The following is a 24,672-nucleotide window of genomic DNA, read 5'->3' as shown; positions in this document are numbered from 1 at the left end:
TCGCTCAGTGGGTTAAGGATCCAGCATTGCCTGAGCTGTGGTGTAGATCGCAGAAGAGGCTCAGATCCCAAGTTGCTGTGGCTCTGGCGTAGGCCAGAGGCTATACCTCTGTTGCACCCCTAGCCTGGGAACCTCCATATGCTGCGGGTGCGGCCCTAGAAAAGGAAAAAAAAAATTTTTTTAAAAAGGGAAAACATTTTGCTCATAGTTGGTACAGCAGCCCCCTTCTCAAAGGTTAAGATTGTCCACCCCCCAAAAAAATCATAAAATCCCTCTTTATATAAATGTATGTTCTCCTTGGTTTTTTCCTATTTCCTCAACAATTGACTTAATGGCTTGGAGCCTGTGGATTCGGTTCTGTGAAGGCACGGATACTGCTTGTCGTATTCACACTGTCCTTCCAGCAACTGCCACACAGCCTGGAATACCCGGAGTCGAGACGCAATAAATATGTGGTAAATGAACGAAGGAATCACAGAATCCCAAGCACTCTTACCTGGAAAGCATTTTAATAATTACTGTATTATTCTGTCTTAAATTGGGTAAAAGTTCTTTTTAGCGCAGGCTGAAATTCACATGCAAAGACGAAATTGCCTCCCCTAGCCTCATCACACCTTCAGCCAAAAAAAAAAGTCACTTTCCTCAGAATATAATTAAAGCAGAAACAACAACCATGTCTAAGTAGCATTCTGCAGTTTAAGCTCCGGATTTCAGCGTATTTACGACGCTGGCCTGAGTGCTTGGGAACTCCGTTCAGATTGTGTCCAAGTCCACCGCCGCTTTGAAACTTTCCCCCCTCTCACACGGGGGGTTAGGGATTAGAAGAAGAAAATTCAAAATCACTTCGAATCAGGATTTCTCTTATGGATGGCCAGAGATTAAAGTGTTTCCATTTCTCATCGTTTCTCCCAAAACCCTGAAACTGATAAAAGATAATACTGGGGAGTCTTAGGAGCTAGAAAACAGGTTGGCAAGTGGTTAAGTCCAGCTGGCTACTTGTTTTTGTAAATAAAGTTTAACCTCCTTGAAGCCTTACGGTCTGTGGCTATTTTTGCAACACAATAGCAACAGTGACACTACAGAACCGTCTTAGTCTAAAGCACGCCTATGCTGGTCCCTTTAAGAAAAAGCCTGCTGCCCCCTCAGGAAGCAGGTGTCAGGGACACAGAAGGCTCTGGAATCAGATGGCCCAGGTGCAAACAGGAATCCATCCTTTCTTAGCTGTCCCATACTTACCTAAACAGGGGGCCATTAGACTGGGATGGCCCCAAACCCTTGGTAGCCTACATGGTGAGCAAAGCGAAACATAAGCCCAGGTCAATGCACTGGATCCAGGAAAATGAAACTTAAGAACAGCCCACCCCAAACAGCCCACCAGCCTTTCCCAGATGAGGTGCCACTTCTCAGTCAAACAATTGCCTTGCTTTGCTTCCAGGTTCTTCTATAAAATCCTCCCCCCAGCTCCTGACCGTGGAGCACTTGTAACTGCCTTTGGTTTGGCACAGCCTGGTCTGAAGGATGGATGCTCCGATAAATTCTTGTTTTTCTTTTGATATCTTTTTTTAAAAAAACTTTATGATAGTCAATTTATGACATTGTACCAATTCCTGCGGCACAGCAAAGGGACCCAGTCATACCTATATAGACATTCTTTCTCCCATAGCATCTTCTATCATGTTCTATCACAAGCGATTGGATACAGGTCCCTGCGCTACACAGCAGGACCTCGATGTCCACCGTTCTAAAGGTAAGAGCTGAGACACTCCCAGTCCACCCCACTCCCTCCTCCTCCGCCTTGATCTGTCTCCAGGCCCATGAGTTTGTTTCTTTTCGGTAGACAGGTTCATTCCTGCTGTATATTAGATTCCAGGTATACGTGCTATCATATGGTATTTGTCTTTCTCTTAAGTGAAATAAATCAAACACACACTAAGTGAAGGAAGACAAATAAATTCTTTTAATCTGCCTCATCTTACCTTTTAACAGCGCTAAGAAGTCTTAGGCATCGTTTGAGATGTCAGCTCCTGACGGCTCAGTTTCTCATTTGTTAAATGAGTAATTATACTTACCTCACGGAACGGTCGTAAGGTTAACTAAGGGGCATTAAGTAAGATAATACAATAGACATAAACCATTAGGATAATCTAATAGAGCTCTCTTTTTTTTTGTCACGAGGTTTCCTTTTTTTGAGAAGTCCTAAAAGAGGCCCTGGCTTATAGTTAACTACATTCAGCAACACTTCCTCATATACTTATTAGCTGTGGATTTGCTGAAGCGATTTTGACTTCATTAAAATTATCGTTATTTCTTTAATTCCATTTCTTCTATCTGCTTCTTCAACTTAATCCCCCATGCAGACGGCCAAGGCCCTGGGCACCAGGGAGACGCTCTCATGAGCTGGTTTTAGAGGAGGAAAAAAAAAAGGACCGAAGAGCCAGATCGAGTCAGGACAAGGAACAGTGAGCACATCCTCAACTGTGGGAGGGGGGATCCCAATATTTAGAAGACGAATAGGAACACCCCTGGGAGAGGCAGGATGCGCTGAAAGGATGTGAAGGGGCCTGCAGAGCACACGGGGCACAGGTGCATCCAGCAGGAAGCCATGTCTCCATCCCCAGCCCGCTAACTAATTCTTAGCTAAAAGGAATCCTGCCTCCCCCTATAGGTCTCACCCCTGAGAGAAATACACTCCCAACCAGCCGTGTCCTGGGAAGTCCCAACTAACTCAGATGCGGGTGGGATTTTAGCGGGGCCTTTGGGGTTTCGCCAGCCAATCTCTATTTTGGGAAACGATGCCCTTTTTGGAAGAAGCACAAATGAAACCGAACCTTTTAATGGCCCTTTCTTGGGACTTCGCAAAATTATCATTATGTTTTTTCCTAGACAATACAGGATAGTATTTCCTTGGGGAATATCATCATTTTGAAAGGGTTCAGCCCCGAGCCTGGCACTGAGAACACAACAATCTGCATTAATTCGCCTCCCTTTGCAGAAAGAATTCTAGCCCAAGGACAGGATTTGGCTACCCACTCATTCAATACGTATTTCTCAAACATGAGCTATATGTCAGGCACAGATCTAGGGCCCAGGAAGTAGGATGGCCAAAGTTAGCAGGGAAAAAAACATAGACCCTCCAGTCAAATTTGAATCTAAGATATACAATGGACAATTTAAAGTATAATGATGTCCCATGCAATTCACTTATACTAAAAAAATTATTCCTGGTGTATCTGAAATTTAAGTTTACATTTTATCCGGCAACGTGACTAGGAAGAGAGGCGTGATGGAGACAGACAGCAGCCCTGCTCTCATGCAGCTTTATAGTAACTCTAGCCTCAGACGTTCACACAACTCAATTCCCACCTGGCAATTGCAGTGACTGTCTCTTTACAGCACCTCTGGGGGCCAGTTTAGCAGCTGTCACTCTGTAGTGGATTGTGTCTTTATGTCCTTGTCACCCTCCTTTGCACTTAAGGTCCTTGGTGACAGAGCCTGTGTCTTTTTATCTCTACATCCCCGGACTCTGTCAAGCTCAGGACGTGGGACTCGCAGCTGCTCGGCAGCGACCAGCTGAACGAACAGGTGAACAAACGCATGAATGGCTGGATGCTGGCAAACTCGATGCCCAACCTCGCTCAGGGCTCTTAAGGGAGCGATTTCCTCAGCTTCAGAAACACTGGAGTGAGAGAGAAGACGACAGAGGCAGCATCCCAGAACCATACGGGTGAAGAATGATCTTTTATTTTAAAATCTTTTAGGGAGGTACACCGAACAAAACAAGGGCTTTTGAAAAAGGGGAGGGAGGGGGGAGATGGGGTGAGAGAGAAACTGTCACCTGTAAAGAATACTAAAGGGTGGTAGAAAAGGGATTTCTGAACATAATAGGTCATATTGAGTCAAAGCACTGATTTAACTAATGGGGAACATGGTAAAACAAGACTGCCACCAGTAAAGCAGAACCATGTCACTAACTGAGGGATACGGCGCACACAAATAACCAATAATGAAGAGCCAATTTATTGTCAGGACGGTCATACAATGGAAACACTCAGAAAAATCACAAGAATCCGCAAAAGGACAGAGTCAGAGAAGCGCAAAGGGCAGGGATACCGACAATAGAAAAACATTTTGCGGCATCACCTCCTTTCTGTCCAGCTGTCGAAGAAGAGGGAACCAAATGTCGTTATCTATAGAGCAGGTTTCAATTAAGCTAAGGGTTTTTTGTTTATGAAAAAGGGGGGGGGGAGAAAAAGACAAGGAGAGTATTGCAATTTCCCAAGGACCACACAGTCGGCCAGGACGTGGAGCATCTTCCTCGCTTCCCTCGGGGTCATCCTTTGACCTCCCGGGTGGATCTGTGGCTGACACATCTCAAGCGTGTCACAACAATTCTGGCCAGTTCAGTCAGTGCTCAGATGGGTAGGTGGGAAAAGTCTCTGTTCGATGAAGCTTCAGAGGGCTGGTGACATCTTTTCCAAAAAAGAATTTTAAACCGGCAGTTATAATTCAGGAAACCAGAGTAGCTAATCGCAAGTTTCTCTATAACAGAAATAGGTGACATAAGACACAGGATCCCCCCCCCACCACCTGGGCCACTCGTGGGGATATGCAAATGAGCGTCATGAGAGGTGACATCATTCACGTCTTATGTGCATGAAGCCTTTGCCTTGAGCGATGGTCACTTAAGGAAATACCCTTAACATGTCATCTTCATCAACTCCCATACCCAGAATATTTAGGGGAAATGAGATAGAATCAAAGGACAGTGGCCTCTTTTGGCGAGGACACTCTTTGGAAACCTGACTGAAAATAAGACGATATTATATTTATACCTAGGAAATCTTGCTATAACCAAGGACTTTTTCTTTTTTTGGGGGGGGAAACACGCCCATGGGATTCGAAAGTTCCCAGTCCAGGGAATGAGCCACAACAGTGACAATGCTGGATCCTTAACTGCTAAGCCACCAGGGAACTCAGACAGAGGACTTCTCCAAATCCATTTAGCCTTTATTATTTCAGGTTTAAGTTTCAAACCAAGAAAAGTGAAGAAGTCAGGAAGGCAACACACAGGGCCACTGGTGGCCTCCTTTGTGACATAAGATAGGGGCTGCAAAATTTCTCTATGATATTTTAGATTTTACAGACAGCACGGTCTCAGAGTAACTACTTAACTCCGCTCCCAGTAGCACAAACGCACCCAGTTCGTAGTAAGGAATGAGAGGATGTTCCAATCAAACCTTGAGAACAACAACGGCCAGCAGGTTGGATGTGGCCAGGAGGCCAGGGTGCGACCCGGCAGAGCGCTTGATTTTACAAAAACAAAAAGTTTTACTGCCATCTGCTGGCCCAGGGTTACCACACGCGAAGGAATTTACTCTGCAGACTGTGTCAAGAGCTCTCAGAAGCTCGCAGAGCAAAACCTACGTGAGCACAGCATTCCTGAAACCAAGCACGTGCATCAGGCCAGCCTAACACACAGGGGATGGGCCCACGGCCAGGGGAGCAGGTCCGTCCCCTCAGCAAACGCCCAACTCAGCAAAAAGGTTCCCAGGACCTGTGGATGCTCTATCTCCTTAATACCGACAGCCCTGGCCTCCGTCACACCCCAGTCTAGTGCTTTTTGATGTAAGAAACTGTGGACTCAGATCTATGCAAGCTTCAAATCACACTGTAAGAAAATTATATCTCTGAACATACAGTCACTGGTGTGCAACAGCAGTGATCATTATTAGAGAAATGTGAATATTAAAATATCTCGAATCGCTAGAAATCATTTCTTCCAGGCTCCAAGCCATTTCAAACACAAACTGTAATCTCTTTCCAACACACACACACACACACACACACGCAATTACACAGAGAAATGCTTTAATGGGTTTGAGTCCTACAAGTAAAAATCCAGGCAAATCTTTATTACAGTTTGATCAAATCCCCTGCAGGAAGCCCACAGCATAGAAACAGCATCAATGCAAAATCCAAATCTTCAGTCTCGTGCAAAGCTCCCCCTGCACCTTCAACAGTCACTCCTCAGACTCTAAGAGTTTTCGAGAAAGTGACGAACAGCTTCCCTTTGGGGTCAAGTCGAAATGAAAACACCAGCAGCTTCTATCACGCTGGTTAAGTGAGTCTTCCCGGCTTGGTTGGAAGGCTATTTTTAAGCTTAAAGCCAGAAGATGGAGTGAAAGATTTTCTTACATTTTTGCAGTTGACACAAAGGTCGCAGGCTGGTACTGGCCGGGGGACCCCCTCTGGGCCCAGCCCTGTTCTCTGGCCTGTGCAGGGCATAAAACGTTTACAATGGCTGGTCAATATTTTAAACAGCTGCAGACTTCCTTAAAGGGTCTGCTCTCTTCCTGCCACTGACCGGGGACCCCTCCCTCCTCTACCTGCGTATTCTGCTCCTAGCCTGTCCTCCTGGCCCCTAGAGACCTGAGAGCTTGAGACACGGGTTTTATTCGTCATCTTTTCACATTTGCTCAGCTTTAATCTATGACGTCTCTCTTATCTGGCTGCACATACAATGTAGGTGGCTGTGTTAGAGTTAACATTGCAGAACGAGTGTCAACTTCTCCAAACGTTAGGACTGTTAATGCTCCAAGCATCTAGTATCCTCAAAGCAAAAACGTAAATTGCGTGGCCTGGAACCAGCCCTCTGGAGGAGTTATTCCCATCACATGGCATCTGCCTTGGGAACCCCCATGGGGGCAGAATTCCTTCCAAAGGCAAGAACATACGATCAAGAAATAGCCCTGGACCAGGAGTCAGAACACTCCGGCGTTCTCATGTCAGGCTCTCCACCCACTGGCTATGTCACCTTGAATAAGTACTTGACCTCCAAAGGTCTCAGTTTCTGCCATTATTGAAACGAAGAGGGCCCCACGCTTGCCAACGCAAACTGTTGCCAGGTGAGCCACATAAGGTAACACAGACGATGCCCCATAGAGTGACACAAACATCTGAGGCCACTCTTTGGAGTTCCCGAAATTATCTAAAGTCACAACTGATCAATGATATAAGCCCATCACCTAGCACAGTGTTTGGCATAAGGCAGATGTTCAATTAACCTTTACCAAATAAATGAATGAGCCAACGATAAACAGATGAAAACCTCAACTCCTCACTAGACAGGTGATCTTAGACACATTACTAACCCTTTAAATTCTGTCTCTTAGCTGCACATGGGAAGAAAACACGCTCGGGTGGATAAGATAACATACGTTAAGTTCCCAGTGCAAAGCCTGGAACACAACAGGTCCTTTGGAAAAGGCAGCTTTTATAAAAATATGCATTGAATATATCTTGTAAGGAATAACTCTGGCACTTCACTAGTGATATGTTACTAGAAAGGAAACATTACATGTTCAAATAAATTTGCAGAGCTCTTGTTTAAACAAGATTAAACATGTCCTTTATTGCAGGACATCTCAGAGCCTTGAAAACACTGATTTGCTTTCTGAATCTCCTAAAGGATAATTTAACACGTAGTGGTTTTGCCCCAAACTTACTGGCCCACAAGACTCTTTTGGAGGAGAGTGCTATCAACGAGCATTAGGACAACACAGAACACAACTGGGAAAAGATGACTCTGTGGTTCTTTTAAGTAATGAATCCTCAAAAGAATCCTGGGAACGAAATGCTCAGCCTAGTGTTGCATGTTCTGTTTCATAAATTTCTTCTCGGTGTCCATGATAAACCTCCTTCTCTCGTTGATTCTGTCTATACCTAAGCAGAGTAGTTTTGAAAACTGGAAAATGGGGTGGGAAAAGCAGTGAAGGTGGATGAAATACATCCTAGAGTACTGGGTGTGTGTCAAAACCAGCAGCTTCCTCTCCCTGCCAAAACCAGCAATAATAAAATGGTAATTCCAAAATAAACCAGCAGGTGGCGGGCTGGGATTAAATTTGGAGAGAAAAATTTTTCTCAAACCCACTGGATAAATAAGGGTCTGTATCACTTCCTAGATTCGTCTCCAGATCTGTCGGGAAAAGTCATCCTGAAATACATCAGGATAGGTGAACTGGCCAGAGGGATTAAAGCTCATAAATACCAGGAAAAGAAGAAGAAATTTTGCACAGTGTAATCTCACTGTGTGACACACACGGGGCCATGATATTATTCATTTTTCCCAATTTCACTTTTTTTCTTGGAGGAGGCTGAAGGGAAGCAGGAAGGCAGGTGGCACAGATGAACTTGACGTATTCACCTGCTGTGTAAATGACCACCTCTGATAAGCAAGATAATTTTAGGTGGTCTGTGAATAATTTTTTTTAATCTATCAAATTATAGGTAAATTGAGTCCCACACCACACGTAGAGCACATGTTGGCAGCGTGTTTCAATGACCACTGGTGACTAAAAAGCAATCCACCAGATAGAATAAATATGGACAAATCTATAGAGAACAAGCTGGCGAGAAGTTATCAGTAAACACTGGTACAAATTAAACATCAAAATAAAATACATTGCATTAATTCCTACACAGGGAACAAACACAGGTGAAAACAAATAATTTGATGAAATTGCTGGTACAAAACACAAGCAAACAAAAGAAGAAGAGGAAGCAGGAGGAGCAATTACAGTGCCCTTCTCTTGCGCAGAAACATTCCAAGATACTAGAACATTTCATGGAGTGTCGGCATGCAGTCCAAGCAGGAAAAATGTAAGAATGCGGTTGGAAACTTGTGTCCCATGAAGGTCTTATCACATGACAAGGGGCAACGAATAATAACTTTAATTATCATCTTCAAAACTCTGAAAAAATTACCAATCGCAAGATCGGATCATCCATCATCGTCGGGAATTCTCTGGCCTTTTTTGCCCATGATCTCAGGCATTTACTTCATTAGAAGTCAAGTTATCACTGCCTTCAAACGACTGTTTGGTGAGTACCACCTGTGTTCATTCGGAAGAGCTATACCTATAAACTTGAACTTAATGGTACAATAATGCAGGCACAAGAATCGTTTTACTCGGCTTCGCTTTATCGCACTTCACAGGTCCTGCATTTTTTACAAAGTGAACGTCTGTGGCAACCCTGCATCGAGCAGGTCCCATTGGCACCCTTTTTCCAAAGGGTGAGTCTTTTCGAAGTGAGTCTTTTGCTCACTTCGTGTCTCTGTGTCACATTCTGATAATTCTCGCAATATTTCAAACTGGTCTATTGTTATTATATTTGTTATTATATATTTGATGTGATTTTTACAACCTGCTAAAGCCTCAAAGAATGGTTAGCATTTTTAGCAATAAAGTATTTTTTAATTGTAAGTCTTTGTACAATTGTACGTTATGTACATCTTTTCAGACAGAACGCGACTGCGTACTTACTAGACTACAGGAGAGTGCAAACATAACTTTTTTGTTCACTGGGAAGCCAAAAAATTCACGTGACTCGCTATACTGCAGTATGTGCTTCATTGCAGTGGTCTGGAACCGAACCTGCAATATCTCTGAGGTCTGCCTGAATCTCATCACTTCGAGTATTGATTAGAAAAATAATAAATCTAGATGTCAAGGCTTATCAAAGAAACCCACATTCAAGTCTGATGAGTTGTTTGGTGTGTGGCTTGCTATTTTTGACAAAAACAACAGAAACGTTGCAAAGAGCGTGCTTTGTTTCTTTGTGGGGCTGTCTCGTGTTGCTCTGCTCCACTCCGGGAGGGAATGTTATTACTCCTGCGTTTTGGAAGTCATGGATTACTCATCTTTGATGATCAATCCCAGACCCGTCAGCTATGGATGGTTTTCCAACCACAAGATGGGCTTTTTGCATGCAGGTAAATTTGCAATTTTGGTCGTTGTGGTTGAAAAAAACTGTCTATATGATAGAAAAAAAAACAGAGTTCTTTTCTTCAGAGCAAGCAGATGTCGGCCTTGTCAGAGGTAGTTTGGAAGTCCAAGGAGCATACAAACAGCATGGCAACAGCATCTAAAACATCTCCTTTAAACTTAAGAAGATTTAAAAAATATTATTACACCATCAGGGCCCCGATAAGACCCTGGGCCTTAAAATCCTTTCTTGTGCCTACTTGTTTTGGTGAAGGATAGCGTTAGATCAGTTAAAATAAGGACTCTGCAAAAATGAGTGTGGTCTTCATAGGGCATTGTCTATGTCCAGATAGTCCTGTGGATATTTAAGTTCTGGGATTTTTTTTTTTGTCTTTTTGCCTTTTCTAGGGCTGCTCCCGCAGCATATGGAGGTTCCCAGGCTAGGTATCCAATCGGAGCTGTAGCCGCCGGCCTATGCCAGAGCCACAGCAACGCGGATCCAAGCCACATCTGTGACCTACACTGCAGCTCACGGCAACACCGGATCCTTAACCCACTGAGCGAAGCCAGGGATCGAACCCACAACCTCATGGTTCCTAGTCGGATTCGTTAACCACTGTGCCACGACAGGAACTCTGTTCTGGGATTTTTGCTAATAAACTCTGAAACTGCACCACATTCTAAATATGCAGGATGTCCTCCCTCTTGGTGGCATCTTTGCAAATGCGGTATTTTGGGGGAACCCTGTGATTCATCAACTGCAATACAAGTTGACTATTCTCACATTGCCAGGATGTCTATTAGAAATTAAGGCCATTTACCCATTTCCTCTCTATGAAGCCCATATCACTTTGATTCTCAGATTTCTTTTGTATTGCAGACACGTAGAATCTGAGAAGACATAGCTTTTTTGTAAAAACTATTTGGGTTTGTAGAGAAAGCCAAGTTACAAAGCAATTCCATCGCTTCGTATGAGTATGCATCCATACACATGCTTCTTTTAAACCTGCAATAATTATTAGATGTATTTGTACATAAGCTGATCTTATTGGGTACTAGAAAACTTACAGGCAGTTGTTATAACACTACAAAGGCAGTAAAACATATTTTAAGAAATAAATGCATTTAAGTAGAAAAGACTGAAGAAATCTGATTAATAGTATAAGCGATAGGTATATGACAAAAACTGTGATGATATATGCCAAATACTGCAAAAAGATTCTGAATTCGTTCTGACATGAAACCGATGAATTTGTGACAACCTGATCTAACCTAACTCCCTCTCTGAGCAGATATGTCCAAGGAAGGTAAGTTTCTTTATCAATTATCAAAGCAGTTACTCAGGACTTGAGTGTTCAGGACCTATTTTTGAGCATCGACAAAATAGCAGGCTCCCCACTAGTGAACAGAGCCTAGAGTCATAAAGACAGGAATGTGAGTACCTTTCACGCACTCTTAACATTATGCAGTTGTTCAACAAATATTCATGGAATGGCTACTCCATACAAGGCGCTCCACAGGGGGCAAAATGATGAGGATTTTAAAAAAAGACAGGCCTCCTGCCCTCCTTGGCACTGTTGCTTCTTGGAAGAGCCAGTCCTGGGTCAACCAGTCACACAAATAAATATGCAAATGAAGTTGGTGGAGGCTATAAAAGAGAGTGCGGCATCTTCATTTTATGGGTACTCGTGACCTGACACACCTCGCCTGCCAGTTATAATGTGGCCTGGGAGGGTGACCTTGGAGCTGGGGAGAGCATTGGAGGCAAGATCTGGAGATGACAGTGTTACCTTGAAAGGGGAGGAAGGCACAAAATTCTAGGGAGAAAGCACTGGAAACACTCTCTGACCAGCAGCAAGGGCTGGAGGAAAGGCTGGTGACTAAGGTCCAGAGAGCAGGTATTTATGGCCACAGCCATGGTTTCCTGTGGTCTTTCATTTACTCAGCAAGTTTCTGAATGGGAACTAGATACGAGCTAGCAAATATTCTTCAGCGTTTGGGGTCTTGCTCCCTCCCCATCAGCAAAAAGTTCCTCAGCAAGAATCTGCCACATAGGCCTGTTTGTTTATTTAGGAGTTATATCCACACAAGGTATTCTTATGTCCCATAAAACATGCAAAGGCGCCTCTGAAAGGATAAGAAAATGCTTTGAAGAATGTTCTCATTGTTCCTGCTGTTCCCCCAGGAGCCACTGGATACCCTGCTTAGAGATCGCTTTTCTGGAAGGGGGGCTCCTTAGGATTGGCTTAGCATCAGGGCAAACTAGAGCCCAGGATGCTGCGCCCCCACCCAGTCCATTTTCTTTCCAGGAGAGCGTGGGTCCTGAGCGTGTGTGTCCTGGGCATCACCTGGGGGCTGGTGAACACACACCCTCCGGGGCCCTGACTCCCGCGGTCTGCAGAGGGGCCTGGACCACCTGCATTTCTAGCACCACGTTCCCAAAGAGTGCTGAGTGCTCGGTCATCAGCCCGCTGGACTATTTCTCCAAGCTGGACCCTGACCTCGCGCCCAGACCCCGTGTGGGTCGTTTTAAGGGCAGGTTGCTCAGCCACTTCCGACACCTTAAAAATCTCTGGGCTTGAGGGCCCAAGAATCTGCATTTTAAGCAATTTTCCCCCCAGACACTGGGTCAGAGTTAAGTGACCAGGGAGTGAGACTTTTATTTTTTTACTCTTTTTTGTATGTTTGTTTTTGGGGGCCACACCTGCAGCATATGGAAATTCCCAGGCTAGCAGTCAAATCAGAGATGTAGCCACCAGCCTATACCACAGCCACAGCAACACCAGAACGAGCCGCATCTGTGACCTACACCACAGCTCAAGGCAACACTGGATCCTTAACCCACTGACCGAGGCCAGAGTTTGAATCTGTGTCCTCACAGATACTGGGTGGGTTCGTAACCCCCTAAGCCACAATGGGAACCCCAGGAGTGAGACTTTGATGAGCAGCCAGGCCCTGGGGGAAAGCCTGCCGGGTGTGCCACAGTGGGGGTGAGGGGCTGAGCCCCCTCCCTGGGGCTCCCCTTCCCCCACCCTGCACACAGTCAGCACCCCCACACACACACAGCATCCCCCATGCACAAACACACCCAGAACCTCCCCCACAGAGTCGGCACCCCCCCAACACAGTCAGCACCCCCCATACACACACAGTCAGCACCCCCGAATACACACGCAGTCAGCACCCCCCAACACACACACACACACACACACACACACACAGAGTCAGCCCCTGCTTACCCTGCAGGCGGTAGAGCTGCCCGGTGCTGTGCTGCCGCGTGATGTGCTGCCAGTAGGCGCTGCGGGGCAGTGGCACCATGGTGCTCAGCGAGGCAGCCCGTTCGCTCATCTTCATCTGCAGCTGTGTCAGAGGGAAGGGAGAGCATCCGTCAGCAACCGCAGGCCCGACCCAGGGACCCCGGTGGGGCTGTGAATTGGGAGCCGGCCGGCAGGCGGATGCCTATGTGCCGGCAGGTGGACTCCTGGGGGTCCCGCTGACTCCGTAGCATCCATTCTCACCCGCTTGGCCACAGTGCATGGATGTTCCTCGGGGGACGCCCCCTCCACCTCCGCTCAGCCCCTCTCGTCACAGTGAGGCTGACCTCCCCACGGATTCTAGGGGTGGCCTGGTGACCTGAGCCAGGCCAATGAGATACAATCTCCGGGGACATTTATTAGAATGTTTTTGGCAGAGAGAATCAGCAGAGGTACCAGGGGGTCTGGCCTGTTTTGCTCACGGCTGAATCTCAGGGTCTAGATTATTTCCTGGCGCAGAGTGGGATGGACGGGGAGTTTGGGGTTAGTAGGTGCCAACTATTGCATTTGGAGTGAATAAGCAATGAGGTCCTGCTGTCCAGCACAGGGAACTATCTCTAATCACTTGTGATGGAACATGATGGAGGATAATGTGAGAAAAAGAATGTGTATACATGGGTGTGCGTGTGTGTGTGTGTGACTGGGTCACTTTGCTGTACAGTAGAAATTGACAGAACACTGTAAACCAACTATAAAGGAAAAAAATAAAAATCGTTTAAAATAAAAAAGCAGACACCTATTGAACTGAGTATCTGAGGTTTCTGGTGGGGCTGCTGGGAAGACAGGAGACAGGTCCAGAACCTATCTCGGAACAAAGGGGAGCGAGAACAAGCTGGTCAGTGGACAGTATTCCGAAGAAGACAGTCAAGACGACAGGGGAGGAGGGGGTCTTGACAAGCTCCCCGGAGACCTTGGACCCCACTTGAACCCAGAACCAGCCCAGGATGTCTCATTCACAACAGCTGACCACTTCTGTTCAGTTGCAGCTGATCTGAGGTGGGTGTCCATCACCAGCACAAGAAAACAAGCCTTGCCCGCTCCTACAAGCACCCAACCCTCATCCAGGATGGCGGGGGGAGGGGGGGAGTTGTGGCTTCAGGGTCCAGACGTCTAAGAGCCGCTGAGGACACAGCATGAGGCTCCAGGTCCTGAGGGGGTGATGGATGGTCTATCTGGCCATCTTGGGGGGAGGTTAAGAGAGAAGACAACTTAGGAAGATGAGCAGCAGGTGAACAGCAGACAAATGGGGACAACACAGGCCTGAAGAGCAGTGGGTGTGAGACGGGAGGCCGCCCTCCAGCCACCCTCTCACCTGAGCCCCTGTCTAGATCCAAGTGTGACATTCATGGGCCATAACACGAGAAGTGACCCAGTTTGCAATGACGGATTTCCTGGAGCTGCCTGGATATCGAATAACCCACCCCAGTCTTATAAAAACCTGCCCCGAAAGACATGGATTTGTACAAGGATGCGCATTAGGATGCAGTTTGCAATCATGGATAACAGGGGGTGAACATGTCTCCATCACTCAGGACCCGGTTAACTGCAGAGACACAACAGAATCCTTAGCGACTGCAAACCAGAGGAAGGCAGATTCGTTTCAGCCAAAAAGGAAACATTCTTCACTTATTGTATCATTAAGCAAACAGTGCGCTGCAGACCACCGTTTCCCGTGGAACGCCAGTTTAATTGCTCCTGAGAGGAAAGCTGGCATTAAATATTTACCTGCTCGGGTTCAGTGAGATGACACTTGCTTAGCACCTGCCTAGCGCAAACCAGGAACAGGAAAAAATGGAGGATATTATAAGGATGAATATAAACTGCAAAGCCCATATGAAGGTTAAAAACAAAAACCAAAAACTTTCCACTCTGCACAACTCATTAACATAGTGGTTCCAGGCATATTGATATGTTTCCTCAATAAAGCCAAAATAACATGAGGAGTCACACCCTGGAGACCAAAACTCATTGCAGTTAATGACTTCAAAAAAAAAAAAAGGATTCTAACCATTTTTCCCACAGACAGTTTGAATTGACACATCTTGCATTTGCATGTGATGGGCTGAATTCTTGATCACAACAGCACAGCTACCAAACTGTGTCCCCAAGCAGAATTACATAGCACTAGGTTTCTTGTGGACTTTTTTTTTTTTTTCCTGAACATGTCCTGTTAGATCAAAAAGGCCAAAAACTGAAAATGAAAGCTAGTAGAAAAGTTCTGTAACTCTTTCTCTATTCCTGTAGAAATGAAAGTCTCAATGTTTAAGAGCTAAAGCCCAAAGCAAACAAACCAAAAAAAAAAAAAAAAGAAAAAAAAAACTATGTACTAGTGACTTCTGGTGGCATTCAACCCCGTTAATATGGAAGAAGAGAAAATAAAGAGAGGAAAAGAACTGAATTTTCAAGGTGCTGATTATTTGATTTCCCTAATATAAAGGGATTACATTTAATATAATACAAATTTTAATATAAAGAAAATATTTGGAAACAGCCGTCACTTCAAACTACTCATGATATACGGAGACTATAATTCCGCGTGATTTGACTGTACTTTTAGAAAGCTTATTTAGGAACAAAAATAAAAGGACACCAATGTCATGTTGCATAGAGAACATTACAAAGCCTGGTTCTCTGTTTTTTCCTCAAACCTTTGAAAGAATATCTAATTTTATGAAAGGGGCATTTTAATTGTCTTTGGAGAAAAATGCTGAGAAAAGACTTCTTATTGAGCAAGGCAAGAATGTCTGAATTCTCTAAGACTGAGTAGACTTAGGAAATCATTTGGTGAAGAGTCTAGTGGAAAAGAGTCCTGGAAGTAATTCCCCCTCCCTTTTTATTTTGGCGGGGGGGGGGGGGGGGGGGGAGGGGGGGCTGGCATGCAGAAGTTCCCGGGCCAGGGATTGAACCCTTGCCACTGCAGTAACAACGCCGGATCTTTAACCTGCGGAGCCACCAGGTAACTACCAGAAGTAATTCTTATCCTCCAATCTTGCTACCCCTCCCGTCTCATGCCACACTATGGCCTGGCCCAAGCCACATCCCCGGAATGTCCACCCTCACCTGTCCACGCCATTGTGAATGCCACTGGGAATGATTCCTAACCCCGAGGGCTCCCCCCACTCCTCACCTGGCTAACACCTCCCTCCCTCAGGAGTCAGCGCAGGAATCACCTCCTGATGTCTCTGCCCGTAAGGACCGCAGGTGCCCCTGCCAGACACCCCACGGTCCTGCTCTTTCTCTACGTTTCACTGTTTCGTGGTAGCAGCTAAACCAGCCCTCTCCTCCTGTAGACTGTGAGCTCCAAGAAAGTTGGGATTCGATCGTTGATCTCTGTATCCCCAGCAACTAACTGGGGCCTCCAGAGGCTTAACAAATACAGGATGGATGGATGGATGGACGGACGGATGAACAAAGGAACCCAGCCCTTGCCCTGGTAGCAGGAAATAACCCAGTAAATAAGAAGCACCGTTAGGCCAGAGTGGCATTCCTGCCGAGGAACCTCTGGGTCCAGGTGGAATTAACGTGGTTCTCGGCGGCTACAGCGAAAAAGAAGACTTTTGTCTCTCTGCTCTGCCATTCGAGTGATGAGCAGACGCAGGGCTGCGGGGAAAGACGGGCTGGTGTGCGCGTGCGCAGTGGGTCAGGACAGTCCGCCCGCGGGGGAGTTTGGCGCTGCACATCCATTCCTTCTACCCGCGGGGTGAGCTCAAGATCCCACCAGGAGAGAAAGACAAAGCTTCGAGAAAGTCAAACAACTGCCGTCTTGTCCTCCAGCGCTCAAACGTTCCCCTGTACAACAGGGATGCACGGAGGTCCCCCAAGCCAGCCGGAGGGAGCTGCCCAGTGGCCTGAAATCACCCATCAATGGATGTAACTGGTGGGGTTTCAAAGACACACCAAGCATGGTGCTGCTGGTAGAGAAGCTGACCAAGGAGCTGTCCTCCAGATGGACTATGTGTGACGTGGGACACGGCCTCCCCGAGTGTAAGCCTCCCCATCTCCTTTCTCATGGAACTTGCCTTCCTAAGGAGATAGTAAAACTAAACAAAGAAGAAGAATCAGACTGCCATAAAACAGAAATGAAGTCCCGACACAGGCTACAACCCGGATGAATCTGAAAACACGGCGCTGAGCGAAGGAAGCCAGTGGCAAGGGACCACTCACATGTACTGCCCAGAACAGGCAGATTGCCCAGAAAGGAGATGCATGGTTGCCGGAAGCTGGGTGGATGACGGCTACAGGAGATGGGATTCTTTAGGGGGTGATGAAAATGTTCTGGAGGTGACTGCAGTGATGGTTTCGCAATTCCGTGAGTATGTGAACACCACTAAATCTTTAAAGAGTGTATTGTATGGTGTGTGAATTACAGCTCAATGAAGCTATTCTCAAAAAAAAAAAAAAAAATCAGATAGGAGTCTGTTTTGTGGACCATTTTTTTAAAGCATAATGTCCTGTAATAAGTTAGTGGGTGGCTACTTCCGGTCAGGCAGCCACAGGGAAGGTAACACAGATTTGAGTGATAACTGGTCAAAGCCTGATCCTTCATTGTTATCATCACTAACACAGACAGGATCCTTCTAAAAAGCTCCTGATGGTCACAGCAGGAGAAGCGCGGACTGTCAAGGCCCTTCCGTCATCGTAGCGGGCAAATCGCATCAACCCTCTTGGGAGAGAAGACATCCTGGGTGATCACGATACATAGCGCGTCGGCAAGAACAGAAGAACCACGGTCCTCTCCACCGCCAACCCCGGTTCTGCTTTCTGCTCTTCATTCGGTTCAGCCGACACTCCTGGGTGGCTCCTGCACTTTCATGAGTCTGGGACCAGGAGGGCAGAGCCGTGGGGAGCCTTAACCACACCACCACCCCTCTCGTCCTTCTCCGGCATCCCTCTGTTTTGACAACAAAGCAACATCTTTGGCAAAACCGAACCGCCCTCGGGGAGGGGACTGTTTGCAGCTCCAATCAGTCATCAGCATGCTCACAGGCGATGTTTGTGACGTTCTTCGGGATCCGCTGAGAAAGAAGCACCGGTCACCACCGCAGCACACAGATCGGAACTTCAAGACCTACCTCCCTTCTCATCAGACTCTTAATGGACGGAGGGGCTGCTCCTTAAAATAACTCAAGCAGGGTCTCTGCCCATGGCCACCTGCACCTGCATATCACCTCGTAATTGTCCACACATTCCACCTGAGCCTTCAAGTCACTGAATAAGGACCCAGTTTTGACACTAAGATTGTGCCATGAGTCAGAGCTACGTGGACGCCGAGAGTCTGCTCGACTTGAAAGACTTCAAGCACATCCCATTTGGGTAGTAGCCTCAGTTTAAGGAAGTATATATAAACCCACTTATTTTCCTCTGGATATTTTAAGCACAGCATGTGGGCAAAGCTGAATCAGAAGGGACAATTCCGTCCAAGAGAGGAAAAGTAAGGCTAGGTTTGAAAAGACCCCAGCATTTCAAGATCTCTTTCTCTGGTTCCACTGAAACTCAGCTGTCTCGGTGACATCACCCCAGTCCACCGACATTCTATACCTGCTTCCTGAACTAAACCTTCCTGTCTCGCTTATTCAATCTCCTGTGAAAAGCGAATGTGGAAATACACCTCTCCCTATGCTTTCCAGACCCTGGGTCAGCAGTCTTCCAAGCTCTCCAACTTTAGCAAGCAAGAATCATCGGGAGGGCTCATGAAAATGCAGGTTCCTGGCCCCCACCCCCACTGTGGATGGGGGATTTTCTTTTCTCCCCAGGATTCAGAGCATAAGGGTCCAGGGACCACACACTGAAACCCCCTGCCCCGCATAACTTATCACCATTGACCAATCACTGGGGAAAAACGTTTTCCCCTGTGGTAATATCACGTCCCGATTCCGGAATCAGAAAACTGAGGTTAAAGTCTGGAATCTGCCACTAATAATTGCATGGCTCTAGGCTAGTTATTTAATCTCCTTTAGTCCTTAATATCCTGTCAATAAAAAAGACAAATAGTGCCTCCTTGGCAGATAATTCCAAGAACACACATGACTCATTGTGGGGCTCAGAAATGCTGGTAGTATTTATAATTAGCCCTCTATCGGCCCAAAGACTGTCTTTAAGAAGAGTTCTGAACCACGTCCTAATAGGAACACTCCCGTTTTCTCTCTAAACCTAAATATTTGATACTGGCCTGTGTTTCTGGCGCAAGGGCAGACATTTTAAAAAGTTTCGGGGAACACCACCACCAGCAACAAAGCCACACATCAAATCAAATAAAGGAATATACCTAGAATATATTTCATCACCTGATCCCAGCTGGTATTCAATGAACAAGCATGAAGGAAGCTCTTACTACAGATACAGAACAAGTGTAGGAGCAGGAGAAAATCTAGGAAGCTCTAGGGTTCCCCTCCCCCAAGACCAAAGGTTCCCCCCACCCAGGCCCACCCCCTCCCCTGGGCGTTTACAGTCTCCAAGGGCGCTCTGCCTTTGGATCTGGTGCTATTTGGCTGGCACCTAAAAGGAGGGGAGGTTGACGTCCCAGTGATATTTATTACCCACTTTCTTTCTTTCTCCTTTCTTTCTTTCTTTCTTTCTCCTTTCTTTCTTTCTTTCTTTCTTTCTTTCTTTCTTTCTTTCTTTCTTTCTTTCTTTCTTTCTTTCTTTCTTTCTTTCTTTTTCTTTCTTTCCTTCCTTCCTTCCTTCCTTCGGTCTATATTTTTGTGATATTCATTACCTTGCCTGCCTGCCTTCCTTTCTTTTCTTCCTTCCTTCTTTCCTCCCGCACTTTGGAAGTTCCTGGCCAGGGACTGAAGCCCCGCCACAACAGCGACCCAAACCGCTGCAGTGACAATGCTGGATCCTTAACCTGCCGCACCACGAGGGAAGGCCTATCTACTTTTAAAAAGTTGTAAAAAACTGTATTCTTAGTCTCTTGGTATATGGATATATTTTTGTTATGTTCTGGAAATATAAACAGAATAGGGGAGGATTTGAAATAAGCCCTACACCCATCACTTAGGAAAACCCAAAGCAAAGAAACAAAGGGAACGTTTAGCATGTTAATGTTTTCCTTTGGTCTTTTTTTAAAAAAGGTGCACACATGATGCATATTTAACTCAAACTGCCGCATAGTGTATATACTAATGTACTGTCTTTTTTTTTCTTTAATATTTTATGCGCATATCCTAAGGTTCCTAAATAGTGCCATCTTGGACACTGGCATTTTCATCCCTGCACTGCTGCCTGCCCTTTGGCTGGACCATACTTTACTTGGCATTTCCCCAACCATTTTTTTCTTTCTTTTTTTGCTTTTTAGGGCTGCACCGGCAGCACATGGAAGTTCCCAGGCTAGGGTGGAATCAGAGCTGTAGCCGCTGGCTACAGCAACAGTAACACTAGATCGGAACCGCGTCTGCGACCTACACCCCAGCTCACGGCAACGCCGGATCCTTAATCCACTGAGCGGGGCCAGGCATCGAACCCACAACCTCATAGTTCCTAGTCAGATTCGTTTCCGCTGCTCCACAACAGGAACTCCCTCAACCGTTTCAAATTTACCCGATAAGATAACAGAATTAAACTGTGACCCAATCTCCTTTATACCATTTTTCCCTGCCAACCACAGTTTTTATCCTGAGACCCACTTCATCGACAACTACACCAACAGACCAGCTTTTAAATGAATTTTAAAATTTAATTTTAATTTACACGTCAAACTGGATTTTAGACTGACTCAGAAATTACTTGCAAATGTTACTAACATCAGGAAAGTGGATGAGTTGGTAATTTTGTTTTTATTCTTAACCAAAGCCGTCTTAGCTTCACTTTACTGCACATCTATGCCACAGACTAACCTGTCAGTCATTAAAAAGAAAAAGGTGGATCTTTATGAAAGGATATGAAACGATTCTCAAATCAAAGGGCTGCAATTACTTACCTATGCATGTTCGGGGGAAAGCGCATCACTGGGATGGGTTTAAATCCCATCTATCCACACGCTGATGATTCTCAAATGCGATTCTAGCTCCAATCTCTCCCCTAAACCTCAGAGCCCTGTGTTTAATAGCCCACTTCCCACCTTCACCTAGCTGTCCAGGAGGCACTGCTCACTGGACATGTACGAGCCCGAGCCATCATTTCTCACGCCCCACTCCCGGAAACCTCCTCCCCTTCTAAGCAAATGGTTCTTCCGTTCAACCCGTTGCTCTGCTTAAAGAAGGAAAAGAAGAAAGCTTTGGGACCATCTTGTGTGCTCTCTCTCCTGCAACAGGCTTCATCCACCAGCAAATCCTGTGGTTCAAAATGCAACCAGAATCCACTTTTCACCCCCTCCCTCCCACCATCCTGGTCCACAGCACCAGCACTCGCCTGAATGCCTTGGTAACTGAAATAGCCCCAAACTCTGCCTCTTACGTGTACCCTCAGCTGGCTCACCCCCCAGTCTTTCCCAAACAGCTACCAGAGGACCCCTTTCAAAAGCAAAGGCAGCACATCTCACCTCTTCTCCAACCCCTCCCATGACTTCCCAATTCACCCCTTGCAAAATCCAGTCTTGGGCACAACTGCAAAGTCAGGTGGGACCTGGTTCCTACTTACTTCTGACACCACCTCCTCCCCCTTCTCTCATTTAATCTGCTTCAGAGTCATGGCCATGTACATGACCATACAAAGCACAGAGCTGCCTCAGGGCCTTTGCACTTACAGTCCACGCCGCCTGGCGCAACTGACCCTTAGACATCTTCAGGGCTCACCTCTTCCCTCCCTCCTCTCTCTGCCAGAGCATCACCTTATCAGAGCAACAAACCTCCTTCATCCTCTCCGCCTTTACACGGCCGTCTCCTTCTCAGCACCCCCGACCTTGGATACAGATTTAAGTTTATTACCAACGGATGGCTGTCTCATCCCCCCTAAAAATGGAGCAGACTCAGTGAAGACAAGGCCCCTTTCTGATTCTCTGCTCTGCTCCTGCTTCCTAGAGCAGGGTCTGACACAAAGTCGGTCCCCATAACGTGAATGAACTGATTCACAAAAAGACATGTTTTACAACTATTAAGTGATATGACATTCTGGAAGGATGCAAAAGAATCTGATAAAGGATTTGCCTCTGAGAAAGTCAAGTGGGGATCTGAGATGATTAAGCAAGGGAAAGAGACTTGTGTCATACGGTACGTGCTTCAGCACAATTTGCATTTTACATCACGTGCAAATCGCATCTTTAACCCCAGAGCCTTCTTCTGAAACCTCAAAAGGAACACAGCCCCTTCCCTCCACTGCATCCCATTCCAGGCACTATGGGAGAATGTTCAAACTATGAATAAGGCCCCCGGGGAATATATCTAAGTACCCCTCACTCCTCCAAGAACAGGCTCTCGGGGGGAGAGGGAATATCTTCCCACTTCCTGCACTGTAGTTTCATCAACCCTTCCCTTCCAGCCCTAACCCCCTTGATCATCAACAGATGGCATTTACCGGAAAACGAAAACAAGGGGGAAATTAAAAGGAGACTAGAAGAGAGTTCTCAAAGAGGCTTCAACAGAATCGCAAATTTCTCACCAGAGAGAAGTACTGCATATATCTCATGAAGAGTAAACATGTTTTGAACCGAATCCTAAACATGTGAGTTTTCTTCCTACAAAAGCCAGACCTAAGGTCTCTCTTAAAAGAGAACAGTAGTCCTAGACAATACCTTTTTTTTTTCAACGATTTTTATTTTTTCCATCATAGCTGGTTTATAGTGTTCTGTCGATTTTCTACTGCACAGCAAGATGACCCGGTCGCACATACATATATACTTTCTTTAAAAAGACATGCAAATCAAGCATGTGTTTATGCAGCATGAGATCTATTTACCCGGTTCAACAAATCTATTATTTCTGAGGTTTACACCCTTGTTGAGTTTCTGGCAACTATATCTTGCACGGTTTGGTGCTGGGAATAATTCATTGAGATAACTACATGTGCTGCATTCTTTGGGGTTCTTTCCGCTGGATGAGGCAGGTTCATTTAATCAATACGAGCTGCTTAAAATGCTAATTGCTATGCTAAGTGGCGGTAACCAAATCCTCTGGAACTGAGACGCAAATGCTGTTGAACAAGTTTTGGCATCATTGTGGGGCAGGTTTAGTAGTCACTTTGGGTTGATGAGAGGAGGTAAATCAGTCTCAAGGTATACAGAGGTCTGGCCAGCAGCCCTGGTGTCCACCTTTCCCTCACCTGCTGGACAGGTGAGCTCCCAGGTCTGTTACAGGAAGAATGATTGCTTAGAAATTTCTAGCTTTTTCCTTTGAAGCTTCTGAGAGAGCTTAACAACATGTTCTTGCTTCCATAAACCCATGAAACCCTGCGAACATGTTCTGCTGAGATACATGTAAAGACTGGTTAAGGGAGCTCCTGTCATAGCTCAGCAGTCATGAACTTGACTAGTATCCATGAGGACTCGGGTTCGATCCCTGGCCTCGCTCTGTGGGTTGAGGATCCTGTGTTCTCGTGAGCTGTGCTGTAGGTTGCAGATGCAGCTCGGATTTGACGTTGCTGTGACTGTGGCTGTGATCACCTTGGGAACCCCAGCCTGGGAACCTTCCATATGCCATGTGTGCAGCCCTTAAAGAAAAAAAAACAAAAAACCCTGCTAAGGTCCCGTGTAATTAGACTGGAGGGGAATAACGCCCACAGTGACACTTGCATTCTCAGTATAATGCATGTTCACTGAATGGTCGGTAGGAGTCTTCCTGCGGATTTTCGTGCGTGTAAAGGGCATCAGAGCAGGAGGTCCCTACTGTGCTCCCTTTTGCTCTCGTGCTCTTTCCTCCAGGGACCCGGGAGCCAGACTCTCAGAGTCACTTCGGAGCAAGAGGTCTCAAACTATGGCCCCTGGACCAGCATCAACAGCCCCTGAGAACTTATTAGACATTCAGATTCCAATGCCTCACCCAGCCCATTCATCTGTGGCTTTGTGGGCCTCTCAGGTGACTCTGATGCCTGCTGAAGGTAGAGAAGCGGGTCCCCGAGTCCCCCTTTCCCATGGCTCATCACCCGGGCCCCCCACACATACGCAGGCCCTAGATGGCCTCTCTCTTCTACTCCACCAAGTCTCCCAAACTTCCTCCTTCCTTTCAGTTCCCATGACCACACATCCTGGACTCTAGGTTCCTGTCCTGGCTCCTTACTTAATGACTGCGAGCCATGGGGCCTCAGTCTCCCCCTCTGTGAGATGGACCTAATAACATCACCAGTAAAATTAGAAATGCCAATTTGCATTCCATAGAATGAAGGAAAACAAGGCTGGCAAACTTTTCTGCCAGGGGCCAGATATGACATGGCTTTGGCTTTGTAGGCCATTCAGTCTCCACTGTGCCAACTAAGCACCGCTTCTGTTTCCATGTGAAAGCAGCCAAAACAATACAAGGATAGACAGGCATTGTTGCATTTCAAGAAAACTGTACTTATGGAAACAGGCACATCTGCTGTAATTTGCCACCCCCTGAACCAGACCTAAGTGACATGACTTTAAACCATCCCCATGAGATAGTGACTTTGGAAACAGCAAACCAGGGGTGTAGTTTTTCAAATGTGTCATAAGATCACAATTGTGTAAGATCAACAATGACCCCCGA

At 46.2% G+C, this 24,672-nt stretch overlaps 1 protein-coding gene across 1 annotated transcript in view; it reads right to left on the bottom strand.

Moving 5' to 3' along the window:
• DOK5 (docking protein 5) overlaps positions 4,405–24,672 on the bottom strand; it is a 150,488-nt gene continuing 130,220 nt past the window's right edge. Inside the window, exons 7-8 of the mRNA NM_001123107.1 lie at positions 13,004–13,124; positions 4,405–4,469 (exon numbers count right to left, since the gene is read on the bottom strand). Of these exons, the coding sequence (NP_001116579.1) occupies positions 4,405–4,469; positions 13,004–13,124 (186 nt within the window). The remainder of the gene's footprint in view (positions 4,470–13,003; positions 13,125–24,672) is intronic.

This window comes from Sus scrofa, chromosome 17 (genome assembly GCF_000003025.6).
Source record: "Sus scrofa isolate TJ Tabasco breed Duroc chromosome 17, Sscrofa11.1, whole genome shotgun sequence".
NCBI lineage: Eukaryota > Metazoa > Chordata > Mammalia > Artiodactyla > Suidae > Sus > Sus scrofa.
This window is presented reverse-complemented; position numbering and strand designations above follow the sequence as displayed.